The 17,638-nt window shown below is 57.7% G+C and overlaps 2 protein-coding genes across 2 annotated transcripts; one reads left to right on the top strand and one right to left on the bottom strand.

The window, feature by feature from the left end:
• Positions 1-1,911: 1,911 nt before the first annotated feature.
• Aebp1 (AE binding protein 1) lies at positions 1,912-11,570 on the top strand. Its single transcript, XM_028870585.2, has 21 exons — positions 1,912-2,421; positions 3,912-4,280; positions 4,694-4,765; positions 4,888-4,959; positions 5,067-5,177; positions 5,251-5,319; positions 5,950-6,027; positions 6,386-6,466; positions 6,550-6,603; positions 7,192-7,301; positions 7,377-7,516; positions 7,845-7,929; positions 8,026-8,170; positions 8,274-8,359; positions 8,609-8,732; positions 8,972-9,168; positions 9,271-9,450; positions 9,650-10,001; positions 10,082-10,221; positions 10,314-10,413; positions 10,733-11,570. Exons 1-21 carry the CDS (start codon positions 2,175-2,177, stop codon positions 11,326-11,328), a joined length of 3,408 nt encoding a protein of 1,135 aa, XP_028726418.1. The 5' UTR covers positions 1,912-2,174; the 3' UTR covers positions 11,329-11,570.
• Positions 11,571-11,664: 94 nt separating this feature from the next.
• Positions 11,665-17,638, bottom strand: Pold2 (DNA polymerase delta 2, accessory subunit). The gene is made up of 11 exons (XM_028870587.1): positions 17,580-17,638; positions 16,070-16,345; positions 14,423-14,544; positions 14,150-14,273; positions 13,733-13,847; positions 13,441-13,639; positions 13,149-13,229; positions 12,851-13,008; positions 12,509-12,636; positions 12,150-12,251; positions 11,665-11,898 (listed from the first exon to the last, which is right to left on the bottom strand). The coding sequence occupies exons 2-11, from the start codon at positions 16,341-16,343 to the stop codon at positions 11,738-11,740; spliced, it is 1,464 nt and encodes a 487-aa protein (XP_028726420.1). The 5' UTR covers positions 16,344-16,345; positions 17,580-17,638; the 3' UTR covers positions 11,665-11,737.

Below are 17,638 nucleotides of genomic sequence, written 5' to 3'. Positions count from 1 at the left end.
GGTCATGGAAGTCACCGGCCTCCCGCTTCCTCAGCTGGCCTTGGCTGTGCCCTCCAGACATTTGACTTAGATGTTGTGCTCTTCGGCAGAGTGGAGGGCTCCCCTCACAGACTCTGGTTTCTGGTTATCCCCCTGCCCCAGAGCTGTGGGCCCAAGTCAAAAGGACTTCCCGAGGATGGGTTCCTTAGGGGAGGAACAGCAGCCAAGCATAACATTCCGTGTCCACCTTCCTGGACTCCCCTCAGACCTCCAGGGTCCACCTCCTCCCAGGCCCTGCTGCTGGCATTCCTGTTAATGACTCACTGAGGCTGAGGAGAAGGCTCTCCAGACCTTGGGGTTTTGTTTTCCATTTTTGACATGGCTTCTGTTTTCTCTGGCAGAGAACATCCGGCCCAAATTCAGTCCAAGTATGACCCATTCCCAGGGAAGTGACATCCCATGGCCCCTCATGCACCCTCTAGCCTCCCCAGCATGACACATTGGACCAGACTGGATGCATGGAAGCAAATTCCCAGAACTGATTTTGAGCATAGTGATTCAGAGGAGGGCAGTGGGCGAGACTTGCTTCATTCATTCTTGCTGCTACCACCAGGCTGAAGTCACTTATGCGGTGGCCCAGCTGTGAGAGGGTTGTCCTGGGATGGGGACAAAGCTGATGAGGGCCAACAGCCTGTGGGATGCAAGTGTTGACCATGTGTACCAGGCACAACCCAGCACGATCCATTTAATATGTTGTGGACACTGGGGTCACTTGCCAAAACAGATGGCTAGGAAGGCAGAGACGGGATAACCTCGGGGACCAGTTCTTGATGTTGTATCCCTGCTTGCTTAAGAAGAGCCAGAAAAGGGGCTTCCTGGGGGAGGGGGGGTCACACCTCACTGCTCCCAGGGAGCAATGGGGTGTGGAGCCCAGTCTCTGAAAGTCTCCCTGGTTCTCTACCTGCTCAGGCTGGCTCAGGGAGGTAGGGTTGAGATGTGCTGACCTGCATTTTCCTTTTTCTCTATGTCAATCATCCTAGGGCCCCTATTCTCTATCGGGGTGCCTCCCCACCTTGGTTGAGAGTTGCCTGCCACTGGCCTGGACCTACAGCTACAAGCCTGCTTTTACATCCGTAGTCCTTCAACGGCAAATGCTCTGGCAGTACCGGGCTTAGCTGTGGTGGCCACTGGGGCCAACCAACGTTATCTTCTAGAAGCCGATGGCAAACACCCTGGCACTTCCACCGATGTATCCTGGGATGCTCCGAGTCTCTGTGCGCCCTCCGGGCCTGTGTGGTAGCCAAAGCTATTGTGAACCATTTGTTGTTGTTTTAGCCGATTCCGGTTAGAGAAAGGAAAGAAATAACTATTTGTCCACATTGGGACCCGAGCGCTGAGCTCTAAAGGGGGGCTCTATCTCCAGGACAGCAGCTGGGTTGCTGAGGGCAGTTCTTCACAGCCTCCCTCGGAAAAGTGAATCTTCACAGGCTGTCTTCTCTGTCGTGGACAGTGGTTGGCTCCACAGGCCTGGGAAGTTGGTGATAACTGCACGAAGGTGACACTGGTGACACGCAACAGGTGACACTTTGAAGAACCAGCCTCCCGAGAGGGGGAAGGAGTGGGATGCCAGTACCCGCGGGGCCTAAGTCTCTTTTACCCTCCCTCTTCTCCTAGCAAGCCGGGAGGCTCGGAGCAGAGGGCACAGCAGGTAGAGCATAGGCCTCCTTAGACCCCGCACATCCACATCCGCATTTAACTTCTAATCTGCTCTCTCTCCTCCCAGACCTTCCTTCCCCCAATGAGCCCTGCACCCAGACCCTCTAAGCTGGGCGCAGATGCTGCTGGTAGTCGGGGCTCCGCGCTGCTCCGCCTCCCTCCCCCGCAGCCCCCGGTCCAAGGCCAACTCCTTCTCCTCCTCCTCCGGAAACCCGAAGCCCCCGCCCTGGCCAGGACGTCGCAAGCACTCTGGAGGGCGGTCCGCGTGAGAGCTAGCCACGCGGGGTGGGAGCGCCGGAACCTCTCCCGGAGCCCTCGTCGTCCCTGAATCTCCCTCTCCCACCCCTTTTTGGATACCCTCGACGCCCACGTTGCTCCTCAGGGTCCCTCACGCCTTTTCCCGGCCCCCGCGCGGGGCACCGCCCCTGCCACCCAAGTCCCGGCTCGAGCCCACGCCGCTGCCGTGCGTGCCCAAAGCCATGGCTGCGGTGCGCACCGCACCTCTGCTCTGCGGCCTCCTGGCACTGCTGGCGCTGTGCCCCGTGGGGAGCCCACAGACGGTGCTGACGGACGACGAGATCGAGGAGTTCCTCGAAGGCTTCCTTTCGGAGCTGGAGACCCAGTCCCCGCCCCGGGAGGACGACGTGGAAGCCCAGCCACTTCCCGAGCCCACCCAGCGTGCCCGCAAATCCAAGGCAGGGGGCAAGCATCGGGCAGATGCAGAAGGTGAGAACCTGGAGGCGTGGGAGGCCATGGCCTCAGGTGAGCATACAGGGGCTCTGGAGGGTCTGGACACTTCCCCTGCTGCCCAGTGAGGAATGGCTCTCCAAGTGCAATACAAGGCAACATCGTGCCAGGCAGCAGTTCTAGCCAGGAGTTTGGAGACCTGGAGGTATGTCCAGCACAGGGTGGCACTAGGCTTTTGCGGTTCTGGGGAGCCAGTCGTCCAAGTCTCATGAGGATGTAGGTTTGGGCCAGAGGGGGATTGTGTTTCACCGCCTGCCGTTCAAACTGACCCTAGTCTGTTAGTGGCAGGCTTCTGCCTCCTCTCCTCCCACAGAAACACACAAGGAGGGGAGGGGGATGCGGAAGACTTCTGTTCTCCAAACTTCCAGGTGAAAGTGGGCAGTCTGAGATGGTCAGAACTAGCCGAGGTGATACCATCACGGAGGCATGTAACCCGGAGCCTCTTACGTAACCAGTTGTCCGTAAATCTTGGCTGGTTTTTCATGGCTCTCTGGAGGGTGGCAAAGGATCTTGTGATCTCTCTCCCAGGAGACTGTAAGGCACCACTCATCATTCCTGAGGTCAGCAGCTCCCCCTCTGGCCCCCACTGCTGTAGGTCTATCCTGCTCTTCCCTGCCCCTCACCTCCCTGCACACTGCCTCCAGCAGTCACGGCTTCCTAGACAGGGCTGAAATGACCCTGCTTCTTCTGCTCCATGTTTTGTGATGTTCTCTGTGTGTGTCATGTTTCCCATCCACCATGATTTGGAGCTCCAGGGTGCTGGGAGGGTGGCCCCTGCTGCTAGACTTCTCTGAGATGGGCCAGCAGCTAGCAACTGCCTACCTGTCCCTCTGTCCTTGATGTGGTCCCCACGGCTTTCCACCTACCCTAGACCTTCCTTTTAGGCTTCAAGGTGTACTGAATGTCTGCCTGCCTTCCTGCCTTCCTGCCTTGGTGCAGGGTTAGGGAACCAAACCCAGGGCCTTGCACATACCAGGGCACAGCTCTAGTACTGAACTTGAGAGTCTCTTTGAAGTTTTCTTGTCCCTGTACGGTGGCTCTAGGAAGCCTGAGCCATGTTCTTTAACTTGCCTGGCAGTCTGCTCAGGAGCCTTGCTCCTCCAGGCGCCTTCCCTGAGCCTTCATGCCTGGCACAGAACTGTGCTCCGGGACTAACCAGACATTGAAAAAGTGGATTGTGAGGGTCCCCCACGAAAGTTTTGGCAGATGGAAATGGCTCCCTAGATATCATGTTCCATGCTCAGTCGTCAGAGCAGCCGAGAGTTGATGCTGGGTGCTGGGGATGTGCAGACAGGAAGCCTGGACATGGATCTCATTCTACCTACCACTTGAGCAAGTGACTAACCTCAGTTTCCTGAGCTATACCGGGGACTGCCGAGTGCCCCCACACTCAGGCTGTGGGCACCCTGAGGGACCACATGGGTACACAGAATGGGCTCTGATTGATTCTACATCTTCATCCTTGGCAGTCCCTCCTGAAAAGAACAAAGACAGAGGGAAGAAAGGAAAGAAGGAGAAAGGCCCCAAGAAACAACCCCTGGAGGTGTCCACCAGGCCTCCCAAGAAAGGAGAGGAGAAGCCACCCAAGGCCACCAAGAAGCCCAAGGAGAAGCCACCCAAGGCCACCAAGAAGCCCAAGGAGAAGCCACCCAAGGCCACCAAGAAGCCCAAGGAGAAGCCACCCAAGGCCACCAAGAAGCCCAAGGAGAAGCCACCCAAGGCCACCAAGAGGCCCTTGGCAGGAAAGAGGCTCTCAACTGTGGCCCCCTTAGAAACGCTGGAGTGGCCTCTACCCCCACCCTCCAGCCCCAGCCCCCAGGAGCTACCACAGGAGAGAGGTTTGTAGCAGGCTCCTTGGGGGTCTGACCTCCTTGAGGACATGGAGAAATGAGGAGAGGTTCCTGGGACCCTAACATAAGGAAGCTTTGAAGCCTTGTCATGAACTTGGTAGTTTTATCAGCGAGTTCTCTGAAGGCTGCCACTTGGGCAGGGAGAGAGCTTGGGAGCTTATAGGTAGAGAAGCCTGTCTCCTGGTCCCACCTGCTTTCCTCGGCTGGCACCAGCTTTATAAGCTTCCCCCCACCCCCCAGGAGGCAGTGTAGCACTCTAGCCCCAGGGTATACCAGCGGAGTGCCTATGTTTCCTTGGAGTGAGCCGTGGTCTTAGGAGGGCGACCATAGGGTCCACAGGCTCTCAAGGTGGTCCGGGTAGGCACCCCTGTTTATCTGCTTCTGGGTCTTATGTGTTGTAGGAAGAACCTTCCCGAATACCTGGCAGGGACAAGGAGAGGGGACCCAGATGGAGGCCAAGGAGCACCAGCCGGGTGAGTAGCTGTCATCCTCTCGGTCTCAGGGTGACCAGCCACTCAGCCCTGCTAGACTCCGGGGCTTTCTGGACTGGACCTGGGTAGGTTTGTCAGGAGGCCATTGTTTATCTCCCCCTCAGAGCCAGAGGAGGAGACCGAGGCACCCACACTGGACTACAATGACCAGATAGAGAGAGAGGATTATGAGGACTGTGAGTAGACACCCCTACCCAGGCGTGGACTAGACTCTGGCCTGGGCACTGATGGTTCTACCTGAGATCCACCCAGCGCGGCTGCTTAGAATCTGCCTCCCCCTTAGTTGAATACATCCGGCGCCAGAAGCAACCCAGACCGACACCCAGCAGGAAGAGGCTCTGGCCAGAGCGCCCTAAGGAGAAGGCTGAAGAGCCAGAAGAAAGGAAGGAAATCGGTAAGATGGGAGGCAGTAGAGAGGACTCAGGGTCAGAGGAGAGGCCCTAGTTGACCTCCACCTTACCCCACAGATCCACCTCTGAAGCCCCTGCTGCCCCCCGACTATGGGGATGGCTACTTGATCCCCAACTATGACGACAGTGAGTATCTAGTATCCCGGAGTCCAAAGGATAGAGGCGCGTGGGTATCTGGGGCCAAGAGCACAGTCAGGACACTGGGCCTTCTCTGCCTACCTTCCTGGTTCCTGACTTTGCTCTTGCCTCCAATAGGGGTGTCCCTGGAACTCGCTCTCAGCCCTGTTACCCTGTGCGGGCCCAGCCCTCCCTCCCCTGGGCTCTAGCAGGCTTCCTGCCAGCTCACTGCATCTGCCTTCTCCAAAGGGTGGGCTGTGGCCCTTGGGGACTCCTTCCCAGATCCCACTGGGTGCCTCCGATCTCCTTTCTGGGCTCTTGACTATACAGGTCCTTACCTTTCCCTGCTCTTGTCTTACTATTGATGCCTCCAACCCTTGGCCTCAGCCCAGACCTCAGGGCCTGCCCCTTCCTGGCCACATGTGCTCGCTGCCACCCAGGCATCTCTCTTGCCCATCTTTGATTCTTCCTTCACATAGGCAGACCTTGTACCAGGTTTGTGACCTCAGTCCTGGCCCGTCTCCTACCTTCTTGCCTCTCTCCCCTATTGCTCAGGCCTGCCTTATGGGCTCCTGTGAAGTCAGGAGCCAAGGCCAGCGTGGGATCGGGGCCAGCTAAACCTGGCTTTCTCTCCTACAGTGGACTATTACTTTCCCCATCCTCCACCACAGAAGCCAGATGTTGGACAAGAGGTGGATGAAGAAAAGGAGGAACTGAGTGAGTGAGACCAGGCAACTACCATAGCACACCACCATCTGAGGTCACGTGTGTCTGCTAGATGGGCCTTCCGTTCCCTCAGCCTGATCCTTATCTGCATGCCCCAGGCTCAGCCTGACCCCTCCCCACATGCTCTCAGGTCAGCCTGACCCCCATGTATCTCCGGCTTAACCTGAACCCCACCACATGCCCTCTGCTCAGCCTGACTCCTCCTGCTTGCTTTCGGGTCGGCCTGACCCTCATAGACCCCTAAGGGCTCAACCTGCCAGGCTTCTCCATGCATCCCCAGCATAGCCTAGCCTCCCTACTCCAGGCCCAGGGCTGACCTGACTGGCCTCTCTTATCTGCCATGGCCCAGAGAAACCCAAAAAGGAGGGCAGTAGCGCCAAGGAGGAGACAGAGGACAGGTGGGCCGTGGAGAAAAACAAGGACCACAAAGGTGTGTGGCCAGTCCCGGGGGGGGGGGGCGTTGAGATTTTGGCTGCGTAGACCCTTGGCTTCAGCCCTTCCCTTTGCTCACAGGGCCCGGGAAGGCCGAGGACCTGGAAGAGGAGTGGACTCCGGTGGAGAAGATCAGTGAGTAGGGCTAGGTGTAGGGTGATGACCCCACTCAGGACCACACAGGGGACCAGATTTCCTGGTGCAGCTTTGACCCTCAGAAGCCCATCCCACCCACCATAGCTTCTTGTAGCACCCGGGAGAGCCTCGTGCGCTGAAGACAGCCTTACTCAGCTGCACCTGTGCTCTGACCTGAGGTTGGCCTGCTTCAGGGGTGGGGTGAGGGGTGGGCAGAACTTCTCGGTGTCCAGCAGCTGGGTGACAGCGGGATGGGGAGGGAGGGAGGTCTCCAGCTGCCTTTGTAGGCTTCAGTTTGAAGCCAGTGTGCCAACAGCCTCCTCTGGGTGAAGTCCCCTGGGAACCGGGGATTTCTCTTAAGTGTTAGGCACTGCCATTCTTCAGATGGCGGCTAATGCAGGGGACACAGGCTTGGGTCACATTGGCTCCTGGCCTGATCTGAGTCCCCTGGAGATGGGTGGCATCTGCAGTCTTCAGAGCCACCAGCTACACAGCTGCCCTCTGACGGGCTCCCACATGGAAGGGCCTCTGAATTAAGGAAGGGAGGCTGAGTCCGTGAGCCGCTAACCCAGGGTTGTGTGTCTGCAGAGTGCCCGCCCATTGGGATGGAATCCCACCGCATTGAGGACAACCAGATCCGTGCCTCCTCCATGCTGCGCCATGGCCTGGGAGCTCAGCGGGGCCGGCTCAACATGCAGGTGAGGGAGTGGACTGTCCAGCCTGCAGTGGCCCGGGGCTCCCCGGCCCGTGCTCAGCCTCCCCTTTAACAACAGGCTGGTGCTAATGAAGACGACTACTACGACGGGGCCTGGTGTGCTGAGGACGAGTCGCAGACCCAGTGGATCGAGGTGGACACCAGAAGGACAACTCGGTTCACAGGCGTCATCACCCAGGGCCGAGATTCCAGCATCCAGTATGTAGATGGGCTCTTAGGCAGTGGGCAGGGGCCCCAGCACAGCTCTGAGTCCCACTTGGGACATTCTAGATAGTGCTTGACCTGCACTGGAAAGGCCAGGAAGATCAGTGAGGGGCCAACCATGCCCCTGGCCCCCAGTCCACGGCTAGTCAGTCTGCATGTAAAGATTGGACAGTGCAACAGCCACTGCCCGTGGCCAGACACAGACTCTGGCTCCAGGGGTCCAGGCCATGCTCCACAGCCCTGCTCCAGGCTCAGAAGTTTGTCTCAAGGCCTTAGCGCCTTGGATGAGAGCAGCGTTGCTTTGACTGTGTCTGCTCCACAGTGACGACTTTGTGACCACCTTCTTCGTGGGCTTCAGCAACGACAGCCAGACCTGGGTGATGTACACCAACGGCTATGAGGAAATGGTGGGTGCCCAGATCTTCTGCTTGGCTCTCATTGTCTGGGCCAGGGCGGGCTCTTGGGGGAGCAGGGTACCACAGAAGAGGCCTGCTTCTGTCTAGACCTTCCATGGGAACGTGGACAAGGACACACCTGTACTGAGTGAGCTCCCTGAGCCAGTTGTAGCCCGTTTCATCCGCATCTACCCTCTCACCTGGAACGGTAGCCTGTGCATGCGCCTGGAGGTGCTAGGCTGCCCTGTGACCCGTGAGTGAAGGGGGGCTGGCTGTGGCTTTGGGTGGCTGCAATGGGATTTGGGTGTGGAGCCAAGGGCAGCTGATTCAGGCCCTGCACACCTGCTCTTCTGCAGCTGTCCACAGCTACTATGCACAGAATGAGGTCGTAACCACGGACAGCCTGGACTTCCGGCACCACAGCTATAAGGATATGCGCCAGGTTAGGAGCCTGAGTCACAGGCCGGGATGGGCCCTGTGCTGGGGTACGAGGGCGTATCCTCAGCCCTGTCCCTATATTTCAAAGGCATACTCTCCCTTCAAGGAATGTTGGCCACCTCTTACTTTAGGGAAGGAACCAGTCAGCACCTGGGGGCATCAGAGGGACGGGTGTTACTTGCCTCCTCCCATAGAACCCATCGGGAGCAGGAGGATGCTGGTCAGTGACATCCCAATGTCTCCTCCCTGCCAGCTGATGAAGGTGGTAAATGAGGAGTGCCCCACAATTACCCGCACATACAGCCTGGGCAAGAGTTCACGGGGGCTCAAGATCTACGCCATGGAGATCTCGGACAACCCTGGGGAGCACGAGCTGGGTGAGGGCCTGGGGACATTGTTTTGCCAATGCCTAGAGTACCAGGGTCCCTGAACTGCTTCCGTCCTGCGGGGCCTGTACAGTCGATATACAGCACTCACCATCTCCCGCCTGACCTGGAGACCCCAGGGGATCCAGGCCTGCCTTGCTGCGCACCAAAAGCCTCAGCTGCCCCCAGACCTTATGGGTACATCTGGGCCTTGCCAGGCTAAGTGCCTGCTGTGGATCCTGTCTTTGCAGGGGAGCCTGAGTTCCGCTACACAGCTGGGATCCATGGCAACGAGGTGCTAGGCCGAGAGCTCCTGTTACTGCTCATGCAGTATCTGTGCCAAGAGTACCGTGATGGGAACCCCAGAGTGCGCAGCCTGGTGCAGGACACGCGGATCCACCTGGTGCCCTCGCTGAACCCTGACGGCTATGAGGTGGCCGCGCAGATGGTGGGTTGTGGGGCTGGCCAGGGGTGGGTAGAGACTGGAGGCGTGGGTGGTCCTTCCCTGACTTCCCACCCCATAGTCACCTATGTATGGTCTTCCTTGCAGGGCTCAGAGTTTGGGAACTGGGCACTGGGGCTCTGGACTGAGGAGGGCTTTGATATCTTTGAGGACTTCCCAGATCTCAACTCTGTGCTCTGGGCAGCTGAGGAGAAGAAATGGGTTCCCTACAGGGTCCCCAACAATAACCTGCCAATCCCTGAACGCTACCTGTCCCCAGATGCCACGGTGAGAAGCAAGCAGGTCTTGGCATGCCAAGCAGCTGGGGTAGGGTGGGGCATTGCTGATAGGCAGCTGAGGTGTTGGCATTGAGATCCTGGAGGACAAGAAGAAACAGAGGGATATGGACAGGATGTGGGAAGTAGAGCACTAGTGTGGGGCTCCACAGATGGAAGGGGACATGGCTTCTTATGACACTCGTCCCTAGGTGTCCACAGAAGTCCGGGCCATCATTGCCTGGATGGAGAAGAACCCCTTCGTGCTGGGTGCCAACCTGAATGGTGGTGAGCGGCTTGTGTCTTACCCCTATGACATGGCTCGGACACCTAGCCAGGAGCAGCTATTGGCAGCAGCCATGGCGGCTGCCCGTGGAGAGGATGACGAGGAGGCATCCGAGGCCCAGGAGACTCCAGATCATGCGATTTTCCGCTGGCTGGCCATCTCTTTTGCCTCTGCCCATCTCACCATGACTGAGCCCTACCGGGGAGGGTGCCAGGCACAGGACTACACCAGCGGCATGGGCATTGTCAATGGAGCCAAGTGGAATCCTCGGTCTGGGAGTAAGTCAGCCTGGGAAGAGCTTGGGAAAGGCCCGTGACCTGGGGAGGGCATGACCACGGGTCTGTTTTTGTCTGTCCAGCTTTCAATGACTTCAGCTACCTGCACACCAACTGCCTGGAGCTCTCTATTTACCTGGGCTGTGACAAGTTCCCTCATGAGAGCGAGCTGCCCCGTGAGTGGGAGAATAACAAGGAGGCGCTGCTTACCTTCATGGAGCAGGTGGGACAGCCTGGGCTACCCAGGAGAAAGATGGAGCTTGGGAGGAGTGTGGACATGGAGTCTCCACGTGGGCCCATACCTCCCTTTTGCAGGTGCACCGTGGCATTAAGGGTGTGGTGACAGATGAGCAAGGCATTCCCATTGCCAATGCTACCATCTCCGTGAATGGCATCAACCATGGTGTGAAGACAGGTATTCTGCATGTTACCCCCCCCGCCCCCCCTTTTTTTAAGGGTCGACATGTACCTCTGGCTGGCCTAGAACTTCTGTATAGTCCAGGCTGGTCTTGAATTCACAGCCCTGCCTTGAGTACCGAGATTACAGAGCTAGTGTCATGACACCTGGCTCGTGTGTGTACAGCTCTGCCTTCCCAGGTGGGGCTCACCTTGTCCTCCCAGAGTAGTAGTCAGTCTCCCCGGGTAGCAAGACAAGCCTGGGGAGACCTCTGAGGACTGGGCCTGGGGGAATCTGAGAGGGCAGAGCTGGAGAGGCCCTTATCCTCTTTGTACAGCAAGTGGGGGAGACTATTGGCGAATCCTGAACCCTGGTGAGTACCGCGTGACGGCCCACGCAGAGGGCTACACCTCGAGTGCCAAGACCTGCAACGTGGACTATGATATTGGGGCCACCCAGTGCAACTTCATCCTGGCTCGCTCCAACTGGAAGCGCATCCGGGAGATCCTGGCTATGAATGGGAACCGGCCCATCTTCCGCATTGACCCCTCACGACCCATGACCCCCCAGCAGCGGCGCATGCAGCAGCGCCGTCTCCAGTACCGGCTCCGGATGAGGGAACAGATGCGGCTGCGCCGCCTCAACGCCACCACAGGCCCTCCCACCAGCCCCACCCCTCCCCCTACACCCCCCTCTTCCCCTACACCAGGCGTTACCTGGAGACCCTGGGAAACTACAACCACTGCAGGCTGGGAGGAGTCCGAGACTGAGACCTACACAGAAATAGTGACAGAGTTTGGGACCGAGTATGGGACTGAGCTGGAGGAAGAGGAGGAGGAGATGGAAGAGGAGGAGGAAGAGGAGATGGTCACAGGCCCCACGTTTCCATTCACAACAGTGGAGACCTACACAGTGAACTTTGGGGATTTCTGAGACTGGGATCCCAACGCCTGGCCTAATTCCAGCTAAGACAGCCCTTCTCAAGTCTGCTGGCTGTCACACAGCCGTCAGAGGTCCCCTGGACAGGCCCTCCTCCTCCCCAGGGTGGGACAGCAAGGCCACCAGGACTCCACAGCCAGAGTCTATGCAGAAGCTCCAGTTCTACCTGCCAGCCTTTGGGGAGGGGCAGGCAAGGAAGCCACGGTCACATCAATAAAACAAGCTCAAGGCACCAACCGCCCTGTTCTGCCCAGTGGGAGAGAAGAGAGTCTGGCTGGCTGGGGGCCTCTCCCTGACAGTCCCATCCCACACATGCCCAGATGCTCCAGGTTCAGACCTGGGAAAATTCATGGTTTATTTACAGGGCTCAGACGGCAAGGGAAAATGGCCCGGATGGCTCTCCTCAGGGACCCAGCCCCAGGTCTTCCAGCTCATCGTGTTCTGCTCCAAAGCCTGCAAAGCTGATAGGCTGGCAGGCCAGGCTGCGTAGGTTCACCAGGCAGGCAGTCTGTGTGGAACTAAAGTCAGGAACGGCCACCAACAGTACCACCTGGTCCTCGGGACCTGCAAGGCAGTAGTCGTACGGGGCCCGCCTTAGGTGCCTTAGGTTCCGGTGGGACCCGCCTCACGGGGAGGTCCCCACAGCTGCACCGTGTGCTCAGACCCACCTCAGACCCTCTCCAGGCAGCTCCACCACACACCAAACACAAAGGCCACCGCACAGACTGTCTGTCCTGCGGGGACCCTTGTACCCAGGTGAGGCAAAACCGTTCCTGACGACTCAGGCCCAGAGCCCCCCAAAGATAAAAACTTACCTCGGATGATTTTGGAGCCAAAGCTGGGGGTGTTGCCGCAGAAGTAGACATGAGGGCACTCAGGGAAGATGAACGGGTCAGTTTTGTAGAAGGGGTAACAGCCTGGAGAAAGGCCTGTTGCTGAGCAGCTGCCCATTAAGATGCCCCTCCCTCCCTCCCTCCCTGAGTGCTACAGCATCCCAGCTGTGACACAAGTACCCTGTGGTCACCCGGCACCACTAGGGGCCGTACGCTCCTAGTCGGTAGCTGTACAGGCTTTGGCTCTGGACAGAGTGGCTTCCAGAACAGCTTTGCTGAATATAAGGCCGAGCTGGGCCATCCCAGCACGCTTGGTCCCTCAAGTGTAACTGAGCAGATACCTAGGGTGTCTGGAGCCGTAGGGCTGATGTGACGGACCCGCAGGGTCCACTCTAGGATCTCTAAGTGGTCTTCCATGCTGCTGTACCGGAAGATATCGCTCACATTCTGTCCCGACGTCCCCAGGAACCTGAAAGGGAAAAGGCTCTGCTGACTGTGGCCTGGAGGGGGCGGCTATCACTGCCACCCCACCCACAAAGACTATCTCAGTACCTACCTACCCGACGGCCTCGTGGGGGTGCTCTAGCCAGCCTTACAGGGTAGATAGATACCAGGAGGGCCTTCTGCAGCCCTGTCCCCTCCCAGACTTACTCTGTCCCCATGTCTTGTACCATGCTGACTACCTGACTCCGTCAATGGTGGCTTGGTATGGGTTGGTGACCAGCTGGAGTGTGGAGTAGGCAGTGGCCAGTGGGAACATGCAGGGGTGCAGGGGCTGCTGGGGGAGCGTGTAGTTGGTTGGATCAAACTCGCCTGGCATCACATCCACGGGTACGGAGGCCTGGAAGGCACGAGGCAGGGGGAGCTTGTCTGCCTCAAGAGGCCCCACCCCCTACTCTGCCCACCCGTCTTCCCTTCCCCATGCAACAGCAGCTTCAGCAGCTGGATTTCCACAGCCCCTCCAGTCCCCGAGCTGCTCACACTCAGCTGCAGGAGGATCTCATCCAGCATTTTGACTGCCTCCACGCTGGCTGCCTGGGTTTTCTTGGTGAGGTACTTGGCCTGGGAGAAGAGACCCAGGATGTGGTAGGGCCCTCAGTGAGGCTCTGAGAAAGGCAAAGGCCAGCAGCAGGTACGTCTACCTGCCGAAGGGTCGACGGGGTGGAACTCCACCCTGGCCCCCCCATGCCATCGGGGAGTGGGGGACAGCCCTGGAGCAGCAGGCCCAGTCATGCTACCGGGCCAGGGCTGAGTCGTTGGGCAGACTCCATACCTTGTTGATAGAATCTCTGCTCTGGGTGTTGTGACTGAGGAGGTTGCCTGCCAGGATGACCCGGGAGACATGGGCGGCACTACATTGTTCTCCTTCGTCCCCAAGCTGCCCCGTCACCACATCCACCAGCAGCTGGGTGCCCAGGAGGCTCTCGCCGCCACCTCCGCCCAGGCCCAGCCCGGATACCAGCAGCACAAATCTGCAGAGGATGGTGAGGTCTTGCAGGCTGCTGGAAGGGGGGAGGCGATTCCTCCCAACAGAGACCCTGGGGTGCCCGAGTGCGGCTCCTCACCTGTCCGTGTCAAGTGGGGGTACAGGCTTCTGGGGAGCCAGGTCAGCAAAGCAGTGGTCCTCAACCTGAAATCTGCCATCGTCTCTCACAGAGCCAAACACTGCCAAGACCGTCCCTGAGGGGGGGTGGAGGCAGAACCCCGAGGTAGCCTCTGAAGGTCTCCTACCTCCTAGCCACCCCCCAGCCACTCCAGCAAAGCCTCCATTAGATGTCTACTCAGGCTCACTGCTCTTGAATGGAGACAGAAGACTGGTCTCCCAGATGATCATCCATGGACAAGCAGCCTCTGACCACGTGAACCCACAGCTGCTTCCCAAGACGCTAGCGTGGCAGCCTTGAACGCACAGGCCTCCCCATACACACCTTGCTGGGTCTCCCACAGCCACCCTCCTTTCAGGGGGTCCCCACCATTCCCACCTGTGACCAACTTCGACACATCGATGGTGCCTTTCAGTTTGATACGCTGCAATTCATCTTCTAAGACCAGCTCATCATCTGGGTGGATGTATTTGCTCCGAGGAGGCTGGGGGATCAGGTTGTGCTGGGAGGCAGAAGGCAGGCAGTCTCAGAGCCCAGGTCGCCATAGCTCCCGAGCTGCCTACCTGGATTGGCTTTCTTACCCCCTCTAGGCAGAGGCCCAGCCTCAATCCCCTGGGACAAGGCTGGCGCGTCAGGGGTGGTAGGGCTCACCTCCTCGCTGATCTCCCGCAGGATGGAGGGCTGGAGCGGCATGGCTTTGAAGAGAGTGCCCACCACACAGCACTGTTCCCCAGGCTGCAGCTCACACAACTTCTTCACCCCGACTCCACTGCCTGGGCGTGAGGGCACAGAGTCAGACTATGAAGGCCCACCCTGATGACCCCCAGAGGACCCTGCTGCCCAGCCTCTACCACAGGACACTTATCGGCAGGACTCACAGGAGTGCTGCTCCCCTGGCCTTGGCCAGGAGCGAGAGCATGTTAAGTGAATGTTCCCTGGACCTCAGTGTGATGGTGAAGGGGGTCCATCAGAGGGGATGGAGGGGCTGTGGGTGGATGGGACCTTGATGCCGAACAGCTACAGAGGCAGGGAAGGCCAGGGGCCAGGCTGTGTGGGGACGGGAAAGAGACTGGAGTGGGGACAGGCACAATCCCGGGACTCGTGGAGCCACCAGAAACTGGAAGGATCTACCCTAAAGCCTCTTGAAGGAACCAGCCCTGCTGACAACCACAGTTCAGACTTCTGGCCTCCAGAACCACGGGGAGTAAATATGTGTGTTGTCCCAAGTCTCCTGTTTACAACACTTCTTTACCGTGACCACAGGAAGCAACTATGAAACACATTATCTACATCTCAGTCACATGCTACGTCCTGACAACTACCATGTCCTTAAGACTTTGGATTCTTTTTTTTTTTCAAGACAGTGTTTCACTACATAGCCCTGGCTGTCCTGGAACTCACACTGTAGACTAGGCTGACCTCAAACTCACAGAGATCCGCCTGCCTCTGCCTCCCAAGTGCTGGGATTAAAGGCGTGCACCACCATGCCCAGCTAAGACTTTGGATTCTGATGTGCCAGCCCCTGCTCTGCCCAATGCTTCCTTCTCTGAAAATATACCTTACAATTGCCACTTCCTGCCCCTCCACCTGGGTCCACTCTATCCCCTGTGGAGTCGGCAGCCTGGTTCATTCAAAGCCCCCAGGAGGCAAACCAGAACATATGTGAGTGGCCTTTATGCTCAGCAGGAACGATGTGGAAAGCCAAGCTGGGCAAGAAGAAGGAATGCAAGTTCCAGAAAGCTCCAGGGCTTCATTAGCACAGACCCAATCCTAGAACAAATTGCTGAGGAGGCAGGGTGAAGTGGAGGCTGGGCCAGAACCACACTCATGCCCCGGAACAGCCAAGAACATTCCTCAGAGCTCCACCCAGAGGAGCAGACGATTCCACAGAAGGAAGCGTGACTCTCGCACCAGAGAGAAGCATCAGATGCCAGGAGAAACAACAGATTCCAAATCCCCACCTGTGGCTCTGCTATGGTTTGGGTGTGGTCCATCTCTCAAAGACCAGCCTGCCATGATGAGGGGCTCTCTAGTGAGGGTGGGCAAAGAGTGACTAATCTGCACTGAGGACAGGAAATAGCTGCCATCACTGCCAGAACTCAGTCTTTACCTCAGACCAGCCTCTGAGCCAAATCTAACTTAAATCCCACAGGTTAATTTAATCCTCGTTATCATCTTAAGAAGTAACAGAGAGCTAAAGAGGCTAAGTTTCCACGGTAAGTGGAAAGTGTTAACAGGTTAGAGAGAAGTCCGAGGTCCAGGTGCTGGGGTGCTCGGAGCAGCGTACCCCAAGCTTACCCCAGTGCTGCTGGGCCCGGCTCACCAGGAAGGGTCTCATCTGGATGAGGCGGGTGGCATATATGTGAGCATACTGTCGGCTAAAGCTGCGCTCTCCCAGTCGAAAGGGCTGTGAGGAGTTGGTGTAAGTCGCCACAGGCACCCGGGCAAAGGTGGCATTGCTGGCCGACGGTGGGGCGAGCAGGGTGTGGGCCCTCTGTGCCGCCTGCTCTGAAAACATGGCAGCCCTCCTGGCTTGTTCGGTCCAAGCAGCTGTGTCCAGGCTCAGGAGCATCACTGTGAAGACACACAAAGGCATCCCTGCAACTCCTACTTGAACCCAAAGAGGCAGCTCCCCTGGTGTCTCAACCCAGCTGCCCACACTACATTCATTGGGCACCGCGAAAGAAGGGGAGCACACGTGTGTCTGGAGATGTCATCCCCTGTAGCCTTCATCAGAAAAAACCTGGAGCTCACTCCAAACCTTGTTCATTGAGTTCTCCATATTTCTACCCACTTACCAGGGTCTCAAATTCAACAGACCCTCAAGTCGAATTACCGATCTGCCTTCATCCACTTCCCTGGAAACTACCCCACTTCTGGGAACTCTGCCAGGCATCAAAGAAGCCTGCCATAATATAATTAGTGATAAAAATAAAACAAAAAGTTGTCCCTGCTCTGCTCATGACTCTCCAATGGCTGCTTTTTCGGTAAATAGAGACCCAAGTTCTTACCGCTCCCTGTAAGATCAGCTCTGGGCCCGCTGGTCCTTCCACCCCCCACCCCCACCTGTTTCTCTTTGCAAGTATCCCTTCCACAGCAGGGGCTCCAGCAGAGCTACTCTAGGCTGGCTCTTCTCCTGTGTGCCCCCCAGATTCACTGGTTGTTCCCCTTCAAGTCTCTCCTCAAAACTCCCCACATCTAATTTACTACCTCTGCCACTCCAATTATTGGCATCGTTCGTTTTCCCAAGCATTTACTTTGCCTCCTCCAAATGCACCCTAAGTTCCAGGAAGGCAGAGGGTTTTGTTTTCTTCCAGGAGGTATTATTGCACAACCGCCCCACGAGTCGGATTAAGATGTGCTCGGGGGATGCACAGAGAATTTCAGTAAATAGTATGGAGTGCTTCAACATATTTTTCATGCGTAGGTAAAATGACAACAGTCTGGACACTGTAAGTTCTTAACACCGCTTTCTTTTCACTTTACTTTTTTGGTACTGCTAATACAAAGTTCCAATTCTTGCTAGCTGGCTCTGCTTTCTTTAATAAGGCAGCTCTGGCTTAGGAAGCGGACTCAACGAATTTGCCAAAGGGGCGCGTGTGAAATGTAAGCCAAACACGCACGGTGGTGGGCAGCGGCCCACACAGTGCCCCCAGCCACACGCGGCGGGCCACCCGCCCCGCAGCAGACACCCCCAGCTCGGGCCCACTCAGCAGCCCGTAGCACCATCGAGACCCCGGCCCGCGACCCCAGGAGCCCCGAGGCTGGCCCAGCACCCACGTTAGCCCCCGCTCGCCAGCACACTCACCGCGCCGCGCCGCATCCCGCCAATCTCCGCGCGCCCGTCCCGCCCACCGGCGCACCCGG

This window comes from Peromyscus leucopus, chromosome 7 (genome assembly GCF_004664715.2).
Source record: "Peromyscus leucopus breed LL Stock chromosome 7, UCI_PerLeu_2.1, whole genome shotgun sequence".
NCBI lineage: Eukaryota > Metazoa > Chordata > Mammalia > Rodentia > Cricetidae > Peromyscus > Peromyscus leucopus.
The sequence above is the reverse complement of the archived record's forward strand: the minus strand, read 5'-3'. Positions and strand labels throughout refer to the sequence as shown.